This window comes from Dermochelys coriacea, chromosome 11 (genome assembly GCF_009764565.3).
Source record: "Dermochelys coriacea isolate rDerCor1 chromosome 11, rDerCor1.pri.v4, whole genome shotgun sequence".
Taxonomy (NCBI): domain Eukaryota; kingdom Metazoa; phylum Chordata; order Testudines; family Dermochelyidae; genus Dermochelys; species Dermochelys coriacea.
This window is the reverse complement of record NC_050078.2, coordinates 27232810-27253653: the sequence shown is the minus strand read 5'-3', so window position 1 is coordinate 27253653 and position 20844 is coordinate 27232810. Positions and strand designations below refer to the sequence as shown.

General features: G+C 43.0%; 1 protein-coding gene across 3 annotated transcripts in view; it reads right to left on the bottom strand.

Moving 5' to 3' along the window:
• Positions 1-20844, bottom strand: part of LYPD6 (LY6/PLAUR domain containing 6) — a 62182-nt gene that overhangs the window by 8251 nt on the left and 33087 nt on the right. The window contains exons 1-3 of one of the 3 annotated variants that reach the window (XM_043505114.1): positions 18506-18632; positions 13297-13485; positions 8592-8690 (exon numbers count right to left, since the gene is read on the bottom strand). In XM_043505114.1, the coding sequence (XP_043361049.1) occupies positions 8592-8690; positions 13297-13414 (217 nt within the window). In that variant the 5' untranslated portion in view covers positions 13415-13485; positions 18506-18632. Of the gene's footprint in view, positions 1-8591; positions 8691-13296; positions 13486-16498; positions 18423-18505; positions 18633-20844 lie in introns of those variants that run through there. The other 2 variants (XM_043505115.1, XM_038420917.2) reach the window with 2 other exon arrangements.

Here is a 20844-nt window from a genome sequence, read left to right as displayed (position 1 = left end):
TATAAACATAGGAAACATTTTTTCTCATTTTTATGTCCTGCTTGGTAGGTAGTGATGAACATCCTGCCTGCTTTCATGAGGGAAAAAATGTGTAATTAAATTAAAGTGGATGTTCTTGTGCAGCTGTTATCTTTAACTGGAAGAGAGTCTCACAAACTTTTCACTTTTTAGGTATTCATCAACTACAAAGAGAAGGATTATTGAACGAATGTGTTATTAGTTAACATGGGCAATAAAAATACCAGATGTTTGTCATAAATTTGGCCAGCTCTGAACTTGATGGTGATACCCATGACAAACAGACTTGAGCATTTCAGATCTCTGACGATGATCTAACAGACTGCCTTTCCTTAAATCTACAGTCACTACAAATGCAAGACTTTTAATATATATATTCTACTAAGAGGCCTAATTTTATCAGATGTTGAGCGCTCTCTACTCCCACTGAAGGTGATTGGACTTGAAAGCACTCAGGCCCAGATCCTCAAAGATATTTAGGCACCTAAATCTTATTGAAATCAATGGGAGTTAGGTGCCATTTAATACCTCAGCACCTCACAGGATTGGGCCTCTAGAGTAAAATCCATTCCCAATAAAGCAAAAGAACAAGGCCTATGTGTGTACCACTTTAGTCTCACATAAACCTTATCTGTTGCATAGAGCCTGTGCTGCCCCTCTGCACAGGGATGAAGTTCATCCTTTATACATATCAGTTGAAACCAATTTACAATTCCATGTTTCTAGAAGACACCACAATATAATGCACCCAATGGCTCTCTTTAATGGGGTTTCATTGTGATTCACAGACTTACTTTGGGCTGAAAAAGTTTGATAAGGGACAATATTTTACATAGCTTTTTTGAAAATATTCTAGGTAATAACCAGTGAGATATGTGCATTTTTGTGTCATATGAGACCTACCCTTCCTCTCTCTCATAAATACTTCTTAGGTCATGAACATCTCCTGCAAGGTGAGGATCACCCTGAAATCCTGTTGAAGTCCGTTGGAATTCAGGGGCTCTGCAGCTTGGAGAATCAGCTCCTTAGTGAGCAACAAACTGTGTTTAAGTATTACTGAGGGTCAGATCCTCCATTTTTAATCCTCCTCCATTAAAATCAATGGCAGTCAGGTACCTACATACCTTTGAGGATCTGGACCAGAGTGTCTGCGTGACAACTGAGAACACCTAGCACTTTTCAACACATGCTCAGTACCTTGCAAGATTGAGCTCTTACAGAGAAGCACTGCAATGCTTGCATTTACCAGCTTCCATCTACATGCATCAGTGAAGATGCTCTTATCATCCCAAATAAAAGTCTTTTTTCCCTGGATTCAAAATACATGCATACAAAAACACTCCCAAGGGACTGAAGAAAAGTAATGTTATTTGTGCTTTCTAGCCTTTTGTTATATATTGCCTGTTTTCCCAGGGCAGGGTAAGTGCAGTGATCACAGCTGGTAAGATGAAGGCATATCTTGGGCTTATATAGAAGACAAGAGGCAGCCCAGAGCAAAGATGAGTATAAAAGTCAAATAGATAAATCTACATTACAGTTAATACCTTGGGGAGGTGAGAGCTTTGGTATGCTGAAGCTGATGGGGTCACAGGTAAGCATATGTGTTGATGGGCCTGCCCACTACATAAAGTTAAACCAAATAATCGAAGAATACATAATGAAGTCAATGTCCTTTATCTGTGCATCATCTCTTGGGCACTGTAAATCTTATTGAATCAAGGTAATCCAAGGCAATGTAGAAACTGTGACACAACCATGAACAGAACACACTTCTCCTGTTTCCCAGATACTTGCCTTAATTATAAGATCATCTCATATCAGGTTAAATTTTACCCAAATTTTAAGTTGTGCAAAAAAAAGAATTTAAAATTATATATTATACATACATACACACACACACACACACACACACACGATTTATAAGTTGAAAATGTTTCTTTAAATACAGCTTCAGTTATTAAAGGTGGAGCTGGTAATGCCACCTATAGTTAATGTTGCCCAACACTTTCCATTATATGACCCCGTTTTCAATGACTTATAATTTCGCCTACTTAAACGGTTCAGGCTAAAATTTCCCAGGTTGGATGTCTGCCTCAGAAAGAATTGTATTTTTTTTTTTTAAGTTTCAACAAAAACAGTTCAGTCATTTCAGATCATTAAGGTTAGGAGAAAATCTGTTTTGTCCATGTTAAGAGAAATTCTTTCAACCATTCTGTTGACAAGCTCTGGCACCTCCATGCTGTGCCGTTTGCCATCACAACGAAAATTCACCTAAATGTGATCAAGTTATAGCCTCTGGAAAATCTCTGTTTGCACATGCTCAGTAGACATTTGTTAGAATTTTGTAGGAAGTTCTCCAAAGACTCCATCTCCCCTGAGCATGCTCAATCTCCTCACAGCTCCTATGAGCAACTGGACTGCATATGTCTATTCCCACAGAGTGACTGAGCATCCTGGAGCCTCAAGTGCTTAGCAAGCATTTCCTTCCAATTGCTCCTCCCAGCTGCTGAGAGCTGCTGTGGTGTTGGGCACAGGGAGCTGTCTTGGGAGAGAGGGAGAGAATTTAAGTGGGGATGGGCTAGAAGAAGAGGGGGCAGAGGCTGGAATGTGGTGGGGGAGGGGGACAAGAGCCAGAGTGCAGGGGAGTTGAACAGGCATAGAATTGAAGGAGGCAGGAGGTGGGGCACTGGAGGGGTGGTGTTGGATGACAGCAGAAGAGGGAACAGGAGTTGGGGCTTGGGTCTGTTAGATAGTAGCAGAAGGGAAGGGAAGCAGGAGCCTTAGGAGGTTGGATAGGAGCAGAGAGGGCTTGACTTTCAGTTTTACCATGCTTTTAACATAGGATTTTTAGATGTAATATGTATACAGGATCTGACAGTCATAACCATGACGCTGCTTCAGACGGCACCTATCCACTTAACAGTTTGCCTCAGTTGTCAGACTCTGCTCAGTAGCCATTCAGGAACTGATCATCAGGAATACTCCTAGTCCTGGGTCATAACAGAACTGGATAACTAACACACTGTGCTTGAGATGGGCCTGCCCAGAAGAGAGGGCAGGTTAATGTAAAAGGCATGAGCCTGCACTCTTCTGCATTCTAGCAATTGCTGTCAGTCATTCATGTTCACTCCTGGGGTTCATTCATGTTTTAATACACTGCACTAATCTTTAGTTATGCAGAAATGTGCTTTCCATGGTAATTCTTGCATTTACGCTCCTGTGAAAGTGACTTGATATTTTAAAATATCTATTTAACTAAAACAAATTTTCTATTATTTTTTTTAAATGCAATAGCGAGAATTTTCTTATCTTGCAATATCACGTAATACAAGCAGTCCAGAAAAGGTTCAGATGACTGCAGAGCAGGAGGTGATGCAACTTTACTCCTCTAACCCCCCCAAGATAAAATCACCAACCTATGGAATGAGTAAATAACTTCAGGTCTTCACAATTAGCCTGGGGATCAATTTTCAGTTATAAGATAAATTTTTAGGCCTGTTTTCTGGAACTGTGACATGAAATTATTTTTTCTTCTTTCAGTTTGTTTAAAAAAAACTGATAAATTAGTTTATTTTGAAATGTATTTGCTTGGAAAGTTGGAGATAAAAAACAAAAACAAACAAACACAGACACTGATTTTGCATCCAGAAGGAACAAATACAGATCACATCCGACTTTCCTTACAATATGAACTGATAAAGTTTTCAGCCTGATTCTGACTCATGTAAGCCAATAGCACTGATTCGTTCAGTTACACCAGTGTAACTCGACTGACTCCAGTGGAGTTATTCCTGAATTACAATAGTGTGAGAAGAGAATCAAATTTAGAATCAAAGACCAACAAATTTACACCAGTTTAAAATCAGTATTAAGTGATAGCAGAATTAATGCTTCTCTCTCCCTCTCTCTCTCAACCCCCCCCAAAACAGAACAAGAAAAGCTACACTTGTTTTTTATTTGTCAGCTGTGACTTGTTCTGCTTTGTTCCATCTCTTAGACTTTCTTTTGCATCTGTTCCAAAATCCATGGTCATAGATAAAAAGTGCCAGTGCAAGTTATACTTGTCATTTCTGCAAGCACCAGCTCATGTATACTACTCCTTCCTTCTTCCAAAGAAAGAGCAACTCTGGCCTTGGCCCTTTAAATTTTCTACTTGTTCTGCAGAAAAGGAGAGCTGTTTCTTACAAGAATGCAGTGGAAATCACCTGCAGGACAGGAATACTTTAAAGAGCCAGAGCTGTAAAATGGAGTGTTTTGCATGCATTGCTGCCCAACACCAAAGTAACACTGTGCTGTTTAGGTTATTATTTTCCATTCATTCTAAAGAATGCCACTATAGGGGGGTAGCACACAAGGACATTGTCTCAGCCTATGATGATAAATAAAGTAGAGCATATAGTGAATCTGAGCTTGGTTCAGGCTAAAGTCCAGCTACAAAGTAAACTGTTCCCAATGTACCTTGATAGTTTTAGGACTAAATGCTCCATGCTATGTGAGCAAAATGCTATCTGATAACTCCTTTTTAAGGAGATTTGGGGTTCTTTGTTCTAAAGATAAAAAGATGGATTCGAATTTCCACCTGATTGATTCCGGGCTCCAAAATCCCATATTCTATAAATACGTAGTGATCCTGCTGTGGTGAAATGTAAGAGAAATCAAGCATTTTTAAAAGCAGATAAAACAAACAAGCTTTAATATAAGGTAGAGTGGCCATAGTAGTTCACAGACATACCGTCAAAAGCTGGTCTGCATGAGCCTGATTAACGAAACAAAGTCACTGGAAACATGATTTCCAAAAAGACAAAAAGAAAGCAATTGGCATTGCCTAGCTATTGGCTTCCCTTTAATGTCTGAACCAGTGATTCTTTGAAGCTGAGAAACATTTTCATTGAAAGCAAGCCTTGCAGTCATTCTTCTGTAGTCTGATAGACTAGTCTGTAGACTGTTTTTAGCCACTACCATCATTGTCAATTATTTAAAATAATGTGTATTCTTGCCAAAACAGGGTGGGAACTGCTACTATTGCCATCATTTGACACAAGCTGTTCTGATCTTTCATTGTTATTGAAGTTACATTAATTTAAACTCTAAAAATAACAAATTAAATTCAGAAGAATTTCCTGCATCTCTTTGGTTTAGTCTAGGGACACAAGATGGCTGGTCTTTGCTATTGGGACTATTGTCTTTTGGTTTTGGTGATGCATGAAAAGCACTGACTATGGAAGGCATTTGCAATGGGCCAATCACCACCAACTCTAGGTACATAATTCAGAGAGACGCTGGATGAAAAAGCTAAAGGACATTATTAAATATATATTAAGTTCCTATTGAAAAGAACTGGCTAGATGAAGGCTGCTTTCCAAAAATGTCAGCTGCTTACATCTTGAGTTCTGTACATTCAGTTGCAAAAGGTCAGTCAAATATTTCTTGACCATTGTAAACTTCTCTCTGCTGCTCCTTTATTTTGAACAGTTTCATGAGTAACTTTGTCAGGGCCAAATCTGGATCCCCTATGAATGGCTCAAGAAAATGGACTTAGTCAAGGGGACTTGTACCGGTTTTAGAGGAAGATGTACACCAGTGTGGGTATCTAGCAGCAAAGTGGAGGATACCTACACATCTGTTTTGCTGTGGCTGGACTAGGATAGTTTACACCCTTGAGCTTCCCCTATATATGGGAAGGATATGCTTGGCCAGTGGATCTGTGTAGTGTTGATCAACTGGCCATGCCTGTCTCTCTCTCAATAGCACTGGGGAGATCAACACCATGAATAAGGCTCCGTGTATGTCAAGGAGGTCATGGAAGTCACGGATTCCGTGACTTTTCATGACCTCCGTGACTTCTAGAGTGACCTAGGCAGCTGGCCCGGGAGCCACCTGAGCAATTCGGGCAGCCCCTGGGCCAGTCACACCAGCTGCTGCTGGGGCAGTCTTGGGCCCACCCCCAGCAGCAGGAGTTTGGGTGGGAGGGAGCTCAGGGCTAGGGATTGGGCTGCCGGGCGGTGTTTACCTGGCGGGGGGGACTCTCCAGAAGGGCTACAGGAACTCTCCTCCCACAGCTCCTAGCTCCGCCCACAGGCACCACTCCCGCAGTTCCCAGTGGCCACAGTTCCCAGCCAATGGGAGCTGCAGAACTGGGGTTTGGGCAGAGCAGAACGAAGGCAGCACGTGGAGCTAGGAGCTGGAGGTCGCTGCTTCCCAGGAGCCGGGCAGGGAACCTGCCCCAGTCCCTCCAACCCCCCACCCGAGCACCTGCCGCACCCCTCAGGCCATGCCCCCCCCCAGTATCCACCACATCCCCCAGGATGGTCCTCCAAGCCACTTCTCCTGTCCCCAAGTTTTAGTCAGGGGTATATAGTAGAAGTCATGGACAGGTCACAGGCTGTGAATTTTTGTTTACTGCCCGTGACCTGTCCATGAATTTTACTAAAAATACCCGTGACTAAAATGTAGCCTTAACCATGAAGCATTGCCTGTAGTACACAGGTAGTACACAGTCCCCTGGTATCTCTTCACAGCCCACTCTCTGCTCCCCATTCTAGGCAGGCTAACTATGTGACTACATGGCCCCACCAAGGCTAGAAGGATTTCTCCCAACACACAGAAACACAAGACAAAATGAGGAAGAGCCACAATGAGAGACAAATGGAGTGTGAAGGCGATGTTATATAAAGGATGTCAGTGTGGGCAAGAAATGAAAGATGAAAGCAGGAAGCAATTAATTAAGAGAATGAGGAGAGACATTCAGAGCACGGAAGAGAAAATGAATGAAGAGAAGGTAAAAAGCAGAAAAGGGCACCCACAGAATTTGTATCCCTGTCAGGATTTCAAAGACTTCAACATTTCAGAGGTATGCAGATCTGGGGTTCTGCGCTGTGTTCAATGTTAGGCCAGTGGGAACAATTAGAAATGAGGCAAGATTTTTAAAAAATAAATAGTTTTCCAAAAGGTGGAGTATACCTTTGATTCAAAAGATTCTCAAAATCATTTCTACTACCTGACCAAAACTGGTCTCTGGATCTGAGCTGCATTCATTTGATTCAAACTTATGTTGATTTTCTGTGGGAGTTTTGCCATTATGAGTAGAATTATGCACAATGCTCTCTCATTATATACAATCTGGTGGATGATCACCCCGTCCACCTCCCCCCCCCCCAAACAAATCAAGACTGGTTCTTTTTCCTTGTATGAAACAAAACTTTCCCCCCAATGTTTTTGTGGGTTTTTTAGTGTTGCTCCTTGGTGTTCTAAGGGAATGCAGCAGAATATAGAAGCCTCATTTGCAAATTAATAAATATTTTCCATACTCTCCAAACAGGATTCTGTTACATTTCATGCCATTCCAGAGAGTCTTCCGGTCCAAGGCCAGGTCCATTGCCACTTCCCCTGGCACCCAGGCCCACCCACTACTTCGGGTTCCAGCCACGGTCTGCACAATCTCTAACCTTGCTGCTCTTTCCCACCTCTCACAGGCTCTCCCCTCTATCTTTCTAGGTGGACCCTTCCCTCTAGGCAAGGATCCCAGGGCTTCTCTCTCTCTCCCTAGGGCTTTGTCTACTCTAGCACTTTTGTTGACAAAACTTTTATTGGTCAGGGTTTGAAGAAAAACACCCCCCTCACCGACACAAGTTTCACCACCGAAAGCATCCATGTGGACAGCGCTGTCGGTGGGAGATGCTCTCCTGCCAACATAGCTACCACCACTTGTTCGGGGTGGTTTAATTATGTCGGCAGGAGAACTCTCTCCCGCCGGCATAGAGTGGTTACACAGGAGACCTTACAGCAGCGCAGATGCACTGGTACAGCTGTGCCACTGTAAGGTCCGTAGTGTAGACGTAGCCTTGGTTTCCTCCTCCCCTTCCCCCCAACCCCAGAGGGTGACTAACAGCTTCCACACTGTAGCCCCTTTCTGCTGGGAACTTCCTGGTTTCATACCTTAGCCATCTTCTCCCCCAGCTGGGCTTTATCAGCCAGTAGTCATTTCCAATCATGCCAAACTCTCCACCAGGTGTGGCCTATAAGCTTAATTGGCGCCATCTGCATCACCATAACCCCTTCAGGGCTGGTATGGGATGAACACCTCATCACAGTCCCATTTCTAAAAGTGACTTATATACTTGGGAGCCTAAGTCCCACTAACACTTAATTTCTGTTTCAGCTGTGGGAGAACATGGGGATAGATTAAAGCTCTAAACCCAACTACTGCAAAGGGAAGTGTGAGGGTTGGATGCATCATTTGACTCATCCACCAATCTTACTTACAATAATTGAGGCTTACGGGTGTAAATAGCCATCACCTGAATTCAAATACTCTTGGAGAATAATGAAAAGCATAGGAACATTGAAATGTAGGGCTGGAAGGGACCTCGAGAGATCAGTAGTCCATTACCCTGTGCTGAGGCAGGATTAAGTATATCTAGATCATCCCGGACAGGTGTTTGTCCAACCTGTTCTTATAAACCTCCAGTAACGGCGGGTGTTGGATAACTGTGCATGTTATCACTTAAATGGGAATACTGAGGCATTTCCTTAACATAGATTTAATCTAAACAGATAGCATGGAGCTAATTTACCTTTTGGACAATAGATATCTGGAGCCCATCGGTTGCATTCATAATTGTCTGCCGCCTTTTCACAGGTGAAACATTTAAATCCACCAGGATATGGTGTGGCTGAAAAATGTAAACAAAATTCATTTAAACTGATGATCATTTAGCCAGTCTGTACCATACTTTTTAAAGGCACCATGGTAATACTCTTTTTTAAAAATGTATTTGCTGCTAGATACGTGTGCCTCAGCCCCATCATAAATTGTTCTGGATTTTAAAATTCTGGAAGAGCTCTTATATACAAGTACAAGTACAAGGGCCCAGTAAAACAGTCATTACTCAGGAAAATTGCCCACAACTGACCTCAAGGGGAGTTTCATCCGAATAAGAGGTCTGGGATCCAGCCCCGTAATTGCGCTTGCTCATTCTCTGTAGCAAATATTATTTCACAGCAGTATTCAATACTGTTACTCCATCATCACTGTTAACAAAACGTCAGCTGGACTAAATACTTCTGAAATCGGTCTCACAGAGGAAATACACTCACACTTTTGAATGCTGATTGATCTCCCAGATAAAGAGAAAACATCAATTTGCTGAACCTCCAGCTATCAATAATCTGCTAGAGTACAAGTTATTTAGCAAAATGTGAAACAAAGTTTTAAAGTGCTCTCTTGGCAAGACCTCTGCAATACATCCTAAATGAATCCAAGTAAATGGATTTTTCCAGATGCTGCCATCTCTCAGTACAATGCCCAGAAACTAACCAAAGAACAATAGGTGAAATGTACAACTGGCACAAAGACAAGGCATTGTGTGGGGCAATAAAATGGGGATAGTAGAAATTAATTTCACTCCATCTCATTTCAAGCAACCAATGAAAGATTCAGCACAACACCTCTATAGCCACTGTTCCAGTCCAAAGACTGGAGTGGTAACCACTGCACACCCTGTACAGAGGTGTTTGGGGCCCTTGAATCAACAATCCGTGGCCAGTCCCTGGATCTCAAATGTACTTTGAATACCAGCCTATATGAAGTTGGTATGCATCTCTGAAGGCTGGTCTGTCCCAAAACTCAAAGAATTTATATGGTTTAAAAGCAGTGATTTTCAAACTGCAGAATGCAAGGCACTAGGTTGCGGCAGCTCTGGTCAGCATCACCGACCAGGCCAATAAAAGTCCCACTGGTAGTGCTGCCCAGCTAAGGCAGGCTAGTCTCTACCTGTTCTGATACCATGCTGTGCCTTGGAAGTGGCCAGCAGCAGGTCCGGCTTCTAGGTGGGGGGGGGGGCACAGGGCTCCGCACGCTGCTCCTACCCTGAGCACTGGCTCCGCGCTCCCATTTTCCGGGAGCAGGTTTAAGACAATCTGTAACTCACCTATTTGCAAAGGTCTAGGTAAATGCTGTGTTAAACTTTGATTTTGTTGGACACAAAGCATTACATGGCACCTGACCAGATGTAATCTTCTGAAATTAAAATATAAGCCAATTTGTATTAGCAGAGACCGTCACAAAATATAGATTTTCTCCTCTATACACAAAATACAAATCTGCCTATGCAATGATTATTAATTCAGTTTTGACAAGCAACCCAAATGAGAGCACAAAAGTACTCCAAACTCTTCTTTATGGCTGTCTTCAGGCCAGCATCCCAAAACATATTCATCTCACAACAAGCGTCCAGGGATTGGGGGGTTTATTTTAAATAGTAAAAAGTAAATGGCTCCTCTGGATATCAAAAGGCAGGAAGGGTTTTCTGGAAATAGCTTCTAGACAACAGAGAAATGTATGGCTAGATGCACGTTTGTGAACATTGCTTCTTGTAGTAGACCATTAACTAATACTATATCTGATAAAACAGGTGAGCAAAAAGGAGAAACTGTGGAAGTTCCTGAGATGCATGGTATTTTCTTTATCTTCAAAGCGCTACTGGAGTAAAATAAAGTTTCAAACAGTTGTTGCCACAGCTGTGAGTGAATCTCATTTGGCTCTTGATCACAGAAGTTAATAAGCTCCATAGACTGTGTTTCGGGACATAAGACCTCAGTCCCTCAGGAAAGGGCGATTCTAAAGAAAAAAACAACCTCACAGTGCCCCATAACTGCCTGTAACATTATCCATCCATTAACTCCCTTGGTCAGCAATGGTTCACTTTGTACCAGCTTTCTTTGGAAGACTACTGTGGAGATTTAGTCTTTGTTCAACATATACAAAAAAAAGGCTACGTTTCTCCAACAAAGATGTTTGTTTTAGGGGTGTGCAAACACATTTTGCCTAATTTCGAACCCACTAGAACATATGTGGGTTCAAAAGTTTGATTCACAAAGTTGAATATCATCAGATTCTGTTTAGTGGGGATGGGGGGGGAAGGTGCAGAGAGGGAGAAAGTTGGGTGAAAAAGGAACACAGAGCAAGTAGAATGAAAAAAAAATACGAGACTGAGAAACTAATGAAAAAAATACATGCAGCATCTTATATTGGTATCAAAATGAAATGCCTTAAGGACTTGGTTGTGCAACCTTTCCTCATGTCGGTGAGCACTTAAATGAATAATCACAATGATTAAATAATTGCTCACCACAATAAGTAAGATCTGCACAACTGAATCCTAAATTGGGCAGCCTCTAGTGACAGTCTAGCTCCCTTCTGCCCCTAAACAGAGCTGGTTGAAATTTTTTTTTAAATTGTCAATAATAGTTTTTGTTCAAAATTTAACTTTTGATTAAAAGAAACCCGAAAATGGTTGGGATTTTCAGTCACCTCTAGCTCCTAATACAAAGGCTTCCCTTTAGCTAAACAGATATTGGAACAGACCTTTAGCTGGTGTAAACTGGCATAGCTACACTGACTTCACTGACTCTATGCCCATTGACACCACCTGAGGATCTGGCTCATTATTTTTAATGACTCATCCTTGGGGCAAATGGATTTAAATTATATGGGCATAAGGACTGCAACCTCAGACTAGAGCTAGAACCCATGAAAGAAGTTCACAAAATCTCAAGCTCTATGAGCTTCACCTCATTTAATCAATCAAAAAAACCAGAGGCTCAGAAAATTAACAACTTAGTAGCTGAGGAATTGCAGGGATAACGGCCTTTCAGCTCTAGCTGAATGCTTTCAGTGTGGCTTGGTCAATGCTAACCAAGTCATTGCCATCCAACAGCTTTTCGCTGGCCCCTTTGAAGTAAATTAGTGATCTTACACCATTTCCTAGTGGACAGGTGTCCACGCCACCAAAAATTAAAAAATAAAAATAAATAACTATTGTTGGCAGAGAGCTCTTAGTAGAGAAATCAAAGACTGAGGACCTAATCCAAACTCACTGAGTCTTTCCATTGACTTAATAGGTTTTAGGCCAGGCCTTGATGAAGGACGGAGCCTTCACAAGGTTGAGGTGTATAGGCAGGGCCACATTAACAGGTGTCTACTTCTGCTGCTTGGGGTGTACCTGTTCTGTAATCAACAGTCGACTTCAATCTCCAGGGCTGTCAATGTGGCACCTTTCCTGAGCGCTGCAAATTGTGCTTTTATTTTCGTGAGTCTATCACAAAGGACAAAAGTTGCCTATAAAAGTGAATTACGCTTACCTCAACTGTCTGCCATTTACACACATTAATAAAAGAAAATAATTGTCCTAACAGTCTGTAGAATTGAAACATAGGTGCAATGCTAGACTGGGGAATGAGATACTCAGTAAGCACCGAGGATTGCTTCACATTATAAACAAGCATCCTCATTAATCCCCTTTGCCAAATTCTGGGTACTTATGGCCCAGACCTTGCACCCTATTGAGCACTGCTGAAATAAATCTAGAGAACCAAGAACTAGCACCGGCACTCATATTTACTCCATCCTGAGGTACAGAGGCTTCCACATAGTACTCATTATAATACCGAGAGATGTTCAGCAATGTAAGCAAACCTCCATTGCCATACTGAATGGAGACATGGTGAGCAGGCGATAAAATGGGTGTGTCAGAGCCAGACAGAGTGAGACCACAACACGAGCAGTGAATGCCAATGATGTGTGTACCAGCCATTTTCACTACCAAGAGTAGTGAGTTACTTGAGTGTGCTAAAGAGCTGCACATAGAGGAAACAGAGCAGAGACAGCCATGATGATCAGATGCTGCTAGAAAAATGTGTCCTAAGTTAACTGGAAAACAGTATCCCAAGGCCAACTGCTCAGTGCCTCATGACATGTACTAGCCAAAAGTGTTTTTGCCATCCCATTAATCTGTAATGCCAATCCCAGTAGCTTACTTTATTAGACACTCAGTAACAAAATATCAGATTCATCCATCCTTCATTCATCCATCACCATTCAGCGCTACTATCGCAGAGCTTTCACCTGAACTCCAGAAGGATCAAGCCCTAAGAATACATTGAGCAAGGTGACCTAGAAGATCCCTGAAGATACCTGTCTGGTCAGTTTTATTATATCATTTCAATAGCAAAGGTAGTTTAGCTTTTAATCGTTTGTTGTCATGTAAACTGACCAAGAAATATTCTTCTGACACAAAGTATATTGTATGTACGCACATATAAAACATACTTCCTTTCTATTTCAATAACTTACTTTCTTTAGTGCAGAGGCTAGCATTACAAAAAGCTACATATTCCTGAGCTCAAACTAGCCAATGTTTCTGCTGTCTCAATTCAGGGTTTTTTCTTTAAGCCTTGGCACAGTGACATCCTGTTTTAAGCATGTGAAATGAATCTTACTTGAAGGATGAAGGTAGATAATATCTTTCACTGTAAAGTCTCTAGGTTGAACTGCTTTCAGACAGTCAGCGATCAGGCTAAGTAGCAGAACCCAGGCCAGGGTAGGCCAGGATTCCATTGCAGAGTGGGGCCTCACTCATACGGGTTTCTTGGGAGCACGCTTTCTTTATAACTGGATGAAAAATGCACCTATAATACAAAGAAGAAAAACAAAGAGAAAAGTGAGAATATTACAGCTACTGTCTCGACAGCCCAGCCAAGGGCCAATCCTCCTTTCAGCACACAGACCAAGTAACCAAGCTGGGCACTAGGGAGTTGTGCAGGGGCCAGGAAAGAATTCTACTTGCACCCTAAGGCTACAGCTGCAGTAGCCCTCCTCCCCTGTAGTTGTGGATCTACCACCTCTGCCCCCTCCTTCCATCCATCCCAGTCCTCCAAGCCCTTCTCTCAGCTGAGGCACAGGGACCTCCTCAGAACTGTGCTCTGCTAGAAGCAGCTGTGGCGCTGAGTCCTGACTGCAGTGGAACCAGTCTATTTGCACTGCACAAAGTTTTGAGCCAGAAACTGAGAACTTCAACGGCATAGATTCTCGTGGGATCAGCGAGTTCCAATGCACAGATGGGAGAGACTTTTGCCCCTGAGTGAGCAGCAGGACAGCTGTCAAAATCTCTGGCTTCTGCAATGCTACAACAAGGTAAGTTTAGATTGATTGGTAAAATTCCATGTGACCTTTATTTTTTAAACAGGGGTACTGTCATCCCATTAGAAGCAGTCCCCTGAAAAATCCCAGGGTGATTTTTATCTCATGAGTTATAATTAGATCTAACTAGTTCTATCTTAGAGACCATTGGCAAAGTGCCAGACTCAGACAATAAGAAATCCAGTGAGGAAATTCAATACAAGATTCTTGTTAGCAGTGTGTGGTCTAAGGCACATTGGAGCAGCTTCTCTTCGTACACCTGTTCTTGGGAACCAGAAGGGCTTTAGGGCTCAGTGAAGAGACTGACATTAAGTTGTTGTAGTTGCCGGTAATATACCATTATGTACAACACAGCTCTTTCCCAAATCCTACCCCTTTCTCTAAAAACACAGACAAGTCATTGCTTCTTCTGTCCCTATGGAGTCCTGTTAAGAGCTAAGCATCTTTGTCACAAAAATGGCTTCTCAGTGATTCTATCCACAATTCAGCAGAGCAACTAAACATGTGCTTAAGTCCCTTTGACATGCTTCAGTGCTTTGTTGACTCAAAGCCTTTGTCCCTACATCACCCTCTCCTTTGCAGTAGCCTTGGAGCACAGGCAGTCTCTCAGGAAGAGGTCATTGTCAGGCAGGAAAACAGCTCTGCCTCTTTTGGCAATAGTCTCACTTCCAATGTTGATTGGCTACCATTGAAAGATCATATGAATCTGCCAATAGTCAACACCAGAAAAGCTAAAAGTAGATTTCCATGTTTGTTAAAACTATACCTGTAGCACTGTTATTCAAAACATAATGGGCTAGATCCCCAGGTGTGCCCTAGAGCTGCGGTTGGTAACCTGCAGAGGGGACATGGTTTTACACTCCCTGATCCTGAAGGATTTGGGGGCAAACCAGCCCCCAGTGCAAGTTAGAGCAAACTCAGGGCTACTCCAATTTGTAGAAATGGACAGTGGCTCCCAAAGGAATAAAAACCATACTGCACGCACAATTCTCCCCCTGGAGAGAGGATGAGAGAAAGAATGAACTACATGAGACAGATGTTAGTCACGTCATTTAACGGTCTCCTGGAACCTCTCAGATACCACGCTGGTTTAAGAATCAGAACAGCATAGGAGCCAAGCCGCTGTCCAGGACAAAGGGAGTGTATCATCATCTCTCCTTTTCCCTGGCACGAATACCCTCTTTGAAGAAGGAGGAGAGGATGGTACGGGGGTAGGCAGCAAAGTAATCAAAAAGGGTATTTTTTTAAAAAAATGAAATTTCACAAAGGTTTTCATGATTCTTTCCCTCCCCTCTTCCCATTTTTCGTAGCCAGCTCCACGGTTTTTGTTCATTAAAGTTATTGTTATTTTATATGTGGAATTAGGACCACACATTATCACAGCTTCAATGGGTCCATTAAAGGCCCACTCCTGAAGCCCACTAACAAATCCATAGAGCACAACCACAGAAATGCACCTGTCCAGATACCTATATAAATAAATCTGTAGAAACTGACTCCCACACCTACATGCAGATACACACATGTATTCATGTGTACACATCTAGCATGCACTAACACACATACTTTCACATTTATTATTACAATGATTGTTTATGCCTAGAGAACCCAATTAAGATCAGAGCTCCAGGGTGGTAGGTGCTGGACATACACATAAAAAAAGAGAGTCTGCAACAAAGAGTTTATCAGGCAGCTAGACAAAGCTGGGGAGAAATGTATGATATATTGGCTCTTCTGTAACATTCACTTTTTAAGAAATAATATATTTCTTTTAGAGTTCCCCCTCTTTTAAAAAGTTGTTATGAAATGAATACACACATATTTTATGTCATCAATTGTTTTGTGCGCAAGCCAGCAAAAGGAATAAAAATCAGAGAGTTAGGCTGAAAATTTTATTCACACAGGTACAAACACATGTGGCAATACATGCACCTCCCTACACAAAGACACACAGTCTCTTACACACATACAGTGCATGCATGCACACACTTGCCTACTGAGACACCCAGCCAGGAAGGGAGGAGGATGGGGAGGGAAAGAGGCCAAGGACGAGAGCAGGATGGGGTGAGAGGAGGCAGTGAAGGAGAGAGGAAGGGGTGCGGGTGGGTGTGTGGGATGGATGGGGTTGCAGGGGGAGGCAGAAGGCTACAGGTGCATGAGGATGTGGGGGGCACAGGGACATATGAGAGTGCAGCAGTGTCTGGAGGTGAATGGGATGCAGGGCTGAGGGGGGTGAGGAACATAGGGGTGGCAGCTCTGGGTGGTGGAGAGGATGGGTGGGAGAGCGCTGTAAGGGGTACAGGGCTAGGATGGGTAGGTGTGGGGGGCAGGGTGGGATGAGACGGGAGAGGGATGCAGTGATGGGGATGGGATGCGGGGGATTGGGGCAGGGAGGGATGCAATGACAGGGACGGAGGTGGGGGGGTTGGGATGGGGAGGGATGCAGTGAGGGGGATGGGGGGTGCAGCCCCTTTCCCAGCACTCGGAGATGGGGATACATACCTCTAATTCCTGGGTGCCAGTGATGGAGTGACAGACTGCAGTTTGCTGCAGGGCACGCACTGCAGCTCAAGCCCAGCCACAGGAGGAGCACGAGGAGAAAAGGACCAGCAGCAGCAGGTTATGGAGGAACTGCTGATCTAAATCTGCTGGGTCCTTTGGGGAACATGCTGTGTAAACTGGCTGCTCCCCAGCTGCACCCCCTCTCTGCTCCTACATGTCTCACCACAGATCCCAGCTGAGCGGTGTCCACGTGGAAGTGTTCCGTTACCTTCTAAGGGGGAGCGGATGGTGTGGTCACCACTCAGTACCTTTCCACTCTTTTGTTCTGATCTGGGCAGACCTTTTCTCTTTTGCTCCCCTCCACGGTGCAGAAAGAAGGGGAGTATGTAGCCTTTAGGAGTCACTACATAACAGTTTAACACAAAGCCTGTATCCAACACAAACTACAGCAATGCTAATCAGAGAGGCTGGGGGCAACATTCGAAATAGAATCTGGACTGAGTTTGGGCTAAGGTTCAGGGTTTGGGTTTGAAGCCAAATGCAAGAGAGGGTTTGGATTTACTGTCACAAAGCAAGTCAGTGGTAAAGGCAATACTAGAGCTCAGAGTCTCTGGCTTGTGGTCACTCAATTATAGCACACTGGCACAACACAGAGGGAATTTAAGTGGACAGACCGTTAACCAACTGAGGGTTTTTTGTTTTAGGACATCAGATATTTATCACCACCACCCGAGTGAAAAGACCATGGATCTTCCATTCACATGCATCCACAAGTGTCAGGATTTTAGTTTTAGGTCTAAATTATACACATTTAACTATCACAACATATTTGCTGTACTACATTTATAGTGAATTGTCATGGCATTCTACTAAACACAATCCAAATACCTTTCATTTCATTTGAATGACAAAACAGTTTTAGTTGAGTAGTGTCTTTGAACATTATGTCCATGTGATAAGCAAGATCTCTGATAGAACACTGTACAAATAAGGCCTGGTTTTCATCCCACTCCAGTTTTACTCCAGATTTATGTTAAGGTGAGTGAGAGGTTCACCAGATTTATTTTCATGTCAAAAATCCTGCATAAAATGGACAGTGGAAGAGATTTCTCTCACCTTTTAACTCGATTGAGTTTTCCATTGCCCTATCTCCCCTAGCTACCTTTTTATGTAGGAAACAGGATGGGTGAAGCTGTTTATTTATTCAGACTGCTGTGGACTTCACATCATAATGAAATAATTTGGTATTTTGATCTAATGGCATATTATCAGTAAATGCAGTGCATGTGTTAAGAGCTAGGTGATAAGGATCAATGGCTGGTCTAAACTAAGGTCCCGAAACACTCATTTCAGTACTGAGATTCCTTCTCCACTGCCTCATTTTTCCTGTAGTGCACATATCATAGAGAATGCATGGAGCAGACTGAAGCAATATTAGATTCAAGTTTCTTCCACTCCTAAACTTGGTCACCACAGGTTTGGTGATGCTTCGATACAATAAAGTCGATTTAATATTCTTCTCTGGGGCATTCTGAAGCCTTAGTTCCATTCTATGGTAATAAGTATATCTGTATTGCACATTAGATTTAAAAGCACAGCATAGTTCCCCTTTTGGGGGAGGTCTCCTAGAGGAAGGAAAGTAATTTCTGCAGCCCTATTAGCACTTGTTTCTGCTATTTAGGAGGTTGTCCAAATGCAGTAGTACTTTGGCATATTTAAATCCTTAATTAAATGGCTTCAAATATAAACATTTTGCTGTGAGTTGTCTCCTTGTTCAGTACCCTACACTCCAGAAAAATTCAAGATCTGTATCTATACAGTGTTTATTACCATTCATTATAAACCTAACGTTAGTGAAGAGGGAAAACTTGTACTTTAACATTCAAAGGGACAAAGGAACCCTCTGTTTTAGTTTCACTTTGCTTGATATGTTTCCCTTACATAGATATTCAAAATAAAATGTGAAGGAGGAAGAGGAGACTCTCTTAAATAAAGTTAAGAGCTTACAGGATTAGTTTCACAATTCTCTGCAATCTGATTGGCTTGAAGAGGAGGGGTGGGAATCTGGGTCGTACAATAACTGAGTGGTAATTTCTGTTAGTGAGGGAAAGAGAACTTTCCTCAAAAAGCAAAACGGAGGAGGGGAAATATTAAGAAGATAGAACTGGCTGGGTGAGGAGAGGGCAGAAGCTAAGGGAGCTATGTTTGCTGTGGGCCAGATGGACCAGTCTAAGGCCTAGAATGGCAAATCAGAGTTTAGGGTGAGAGGGCCAAAAGCAACACATTGCAATATAACCTCTTTTAACTTATCAATAAACATATTCTGTGCTAACAAATCCTCAGCCATCAGTTCCAGAGTTTATGAACAACCCAGATACTGTAATAAACTAAATTAACAGGAAGCACCCCCAACTTTCCATTTAAATAAACTGTTCAGATGGTTCGCACTGACTGTTTTTTCTAAAAGGAGAAAGAAAAATTGATCCAAATTCCTATATGAAACCTCTTTAAAAATATGTATTGCTCAAAAAGGTACACTTATACACTTCATACAGATATTTTTCTCCAAGCAATTTACAAAATTTGATAAAGATTAATATAAAATAATAATCAAACATCCTTGCTTGCAGTTAGGATGTTCCAGAGCTCATTGTGTAAGCTAACTTTCATTTCTAGCTCTGTTTCTCTCAAACTCCCTGTGGTAGTCACAGGGGTGCGCACAGGATCAGCATTTAGATGAATATCAGAGGGTCTGACGTTCTGATTTGCTCAGATTTGGAAACAGCCTTTTTATTAAAATGGCATGAAATCCATAACAGTGAGGAAAGCAGATAACAGGCCTATGTGGTGCATTAAGCTTTGTTGCTGTAACCCTGAGAAGAAGGAAATGCCAATTTCCATTTATTTTAGTCCACAAATGTGTATAATCCAGAAAAAAAGGCGCGCCCCTCGGGCAGGGGCAGGGAAGGGGGGGGGGGAGGGCCGGCCCGAGTCAGTGGCGTTCGGGATTCTGCTGCCCAAGGCGGGTTGGCCGGGGTAGGGGAACACAGACCCACCCAACTCCACTGCGTTCCAGCCCTTGGCCCTGACAGTGGCGGGAGGAGAGGATCCCCACCCCTGGATCAGCGGGAACCATCCGCGCCACGCTGACCAAATACACCCTCCCCACTGGGCAGTTCTGCCCCTGGGCTACTTCCCACCCAGTCTCTCAAGCGGGCCTCTCCGGTCCCTCCAGCTCGTCCGGGCATTCAGCTGCTGGCAGCTCCAGCTCCCCCTCCGCGTCAAGCTCACGCTGGCCCGAGTTACAGCCTGGCCCCTCCAGGTCCTCTGGGTACTCGGCGGCTGGCAGGCCTGGGTCGCCTCAGTCCTTCCTCCAGGTCAGGTTTCTCCTGGCCCAGGGCCTCCTCTGGGTTGGCAGCAGGGTCTGGAGGGAACAGCCAGTGTCTGTCTCCCTCCCTGGTGCTGCCCTCACTGGGCAAAGGGCCCCACCCTTTGTACTTCCTCTTCCACCCCACCCCTTCCGGGGATTGGAGTAAGCTTGGTCTGGCCCCACCCACTCAGGCTGAGAGGGTGACTCTTTACCCTCTGGTTCGGAGGGAAGCCACCCTGGCTCCCTACATGTAGATACAGAAGATACAGATATGGATATGTAGAAAATGTATAATATACAATACGGTTCATACATTCATAATAGCATTGGTTGGAAATGTAACGTCAAAAAACTGTTTTTCATGGAAAAATTGGGGTTTTGACTAAACAGTTTTTGAGGGGGGGGGGGGAAAAGTATATGCTGCTTTCCAGGGAAAACTGACTTTTCACTGAAAAAAAAAAAAAAAAACCACAACAACCCAAAACCAAAAAAGTTTCAGGCAAAATTTTCAGTTTTTTGGCCAAAACCTTTTCGGGTTTACAGTTTGTCAACAACATCATAATTTTGTGCAAAAGAGAAACCTTTTCTAAACACCTCCTATTGTTAACATAGAGGACACTATTGGTTTAGACTATTAAAACAGAACCGTCTTACTCTTTGGAATACAGTACTGTACTTTTAAATTAACTCCCTTCCTTGACAAGTTTCAGTAGCCTTTTGTGGGTAATAAAATTTGTACATCTAAACTGATGTAACAGAAAATGGCACTGACCAGCTTGATTTTGATATCTGATTGTAGTTAGAAGAGAAACAAGGGGGTGAGGTAATATCTTTTATTGGATCAACTTCCGTTGGTGAGAAAGACAAGCTTTCAAGCTTACACAGAGCTCTTCTTCAGGTCAGTAATTAGGGGAAACAGTTCTATAGTATTTAGATCATATGGTCTGTTCTGTTCATAAAATGGCTTAGGACACTG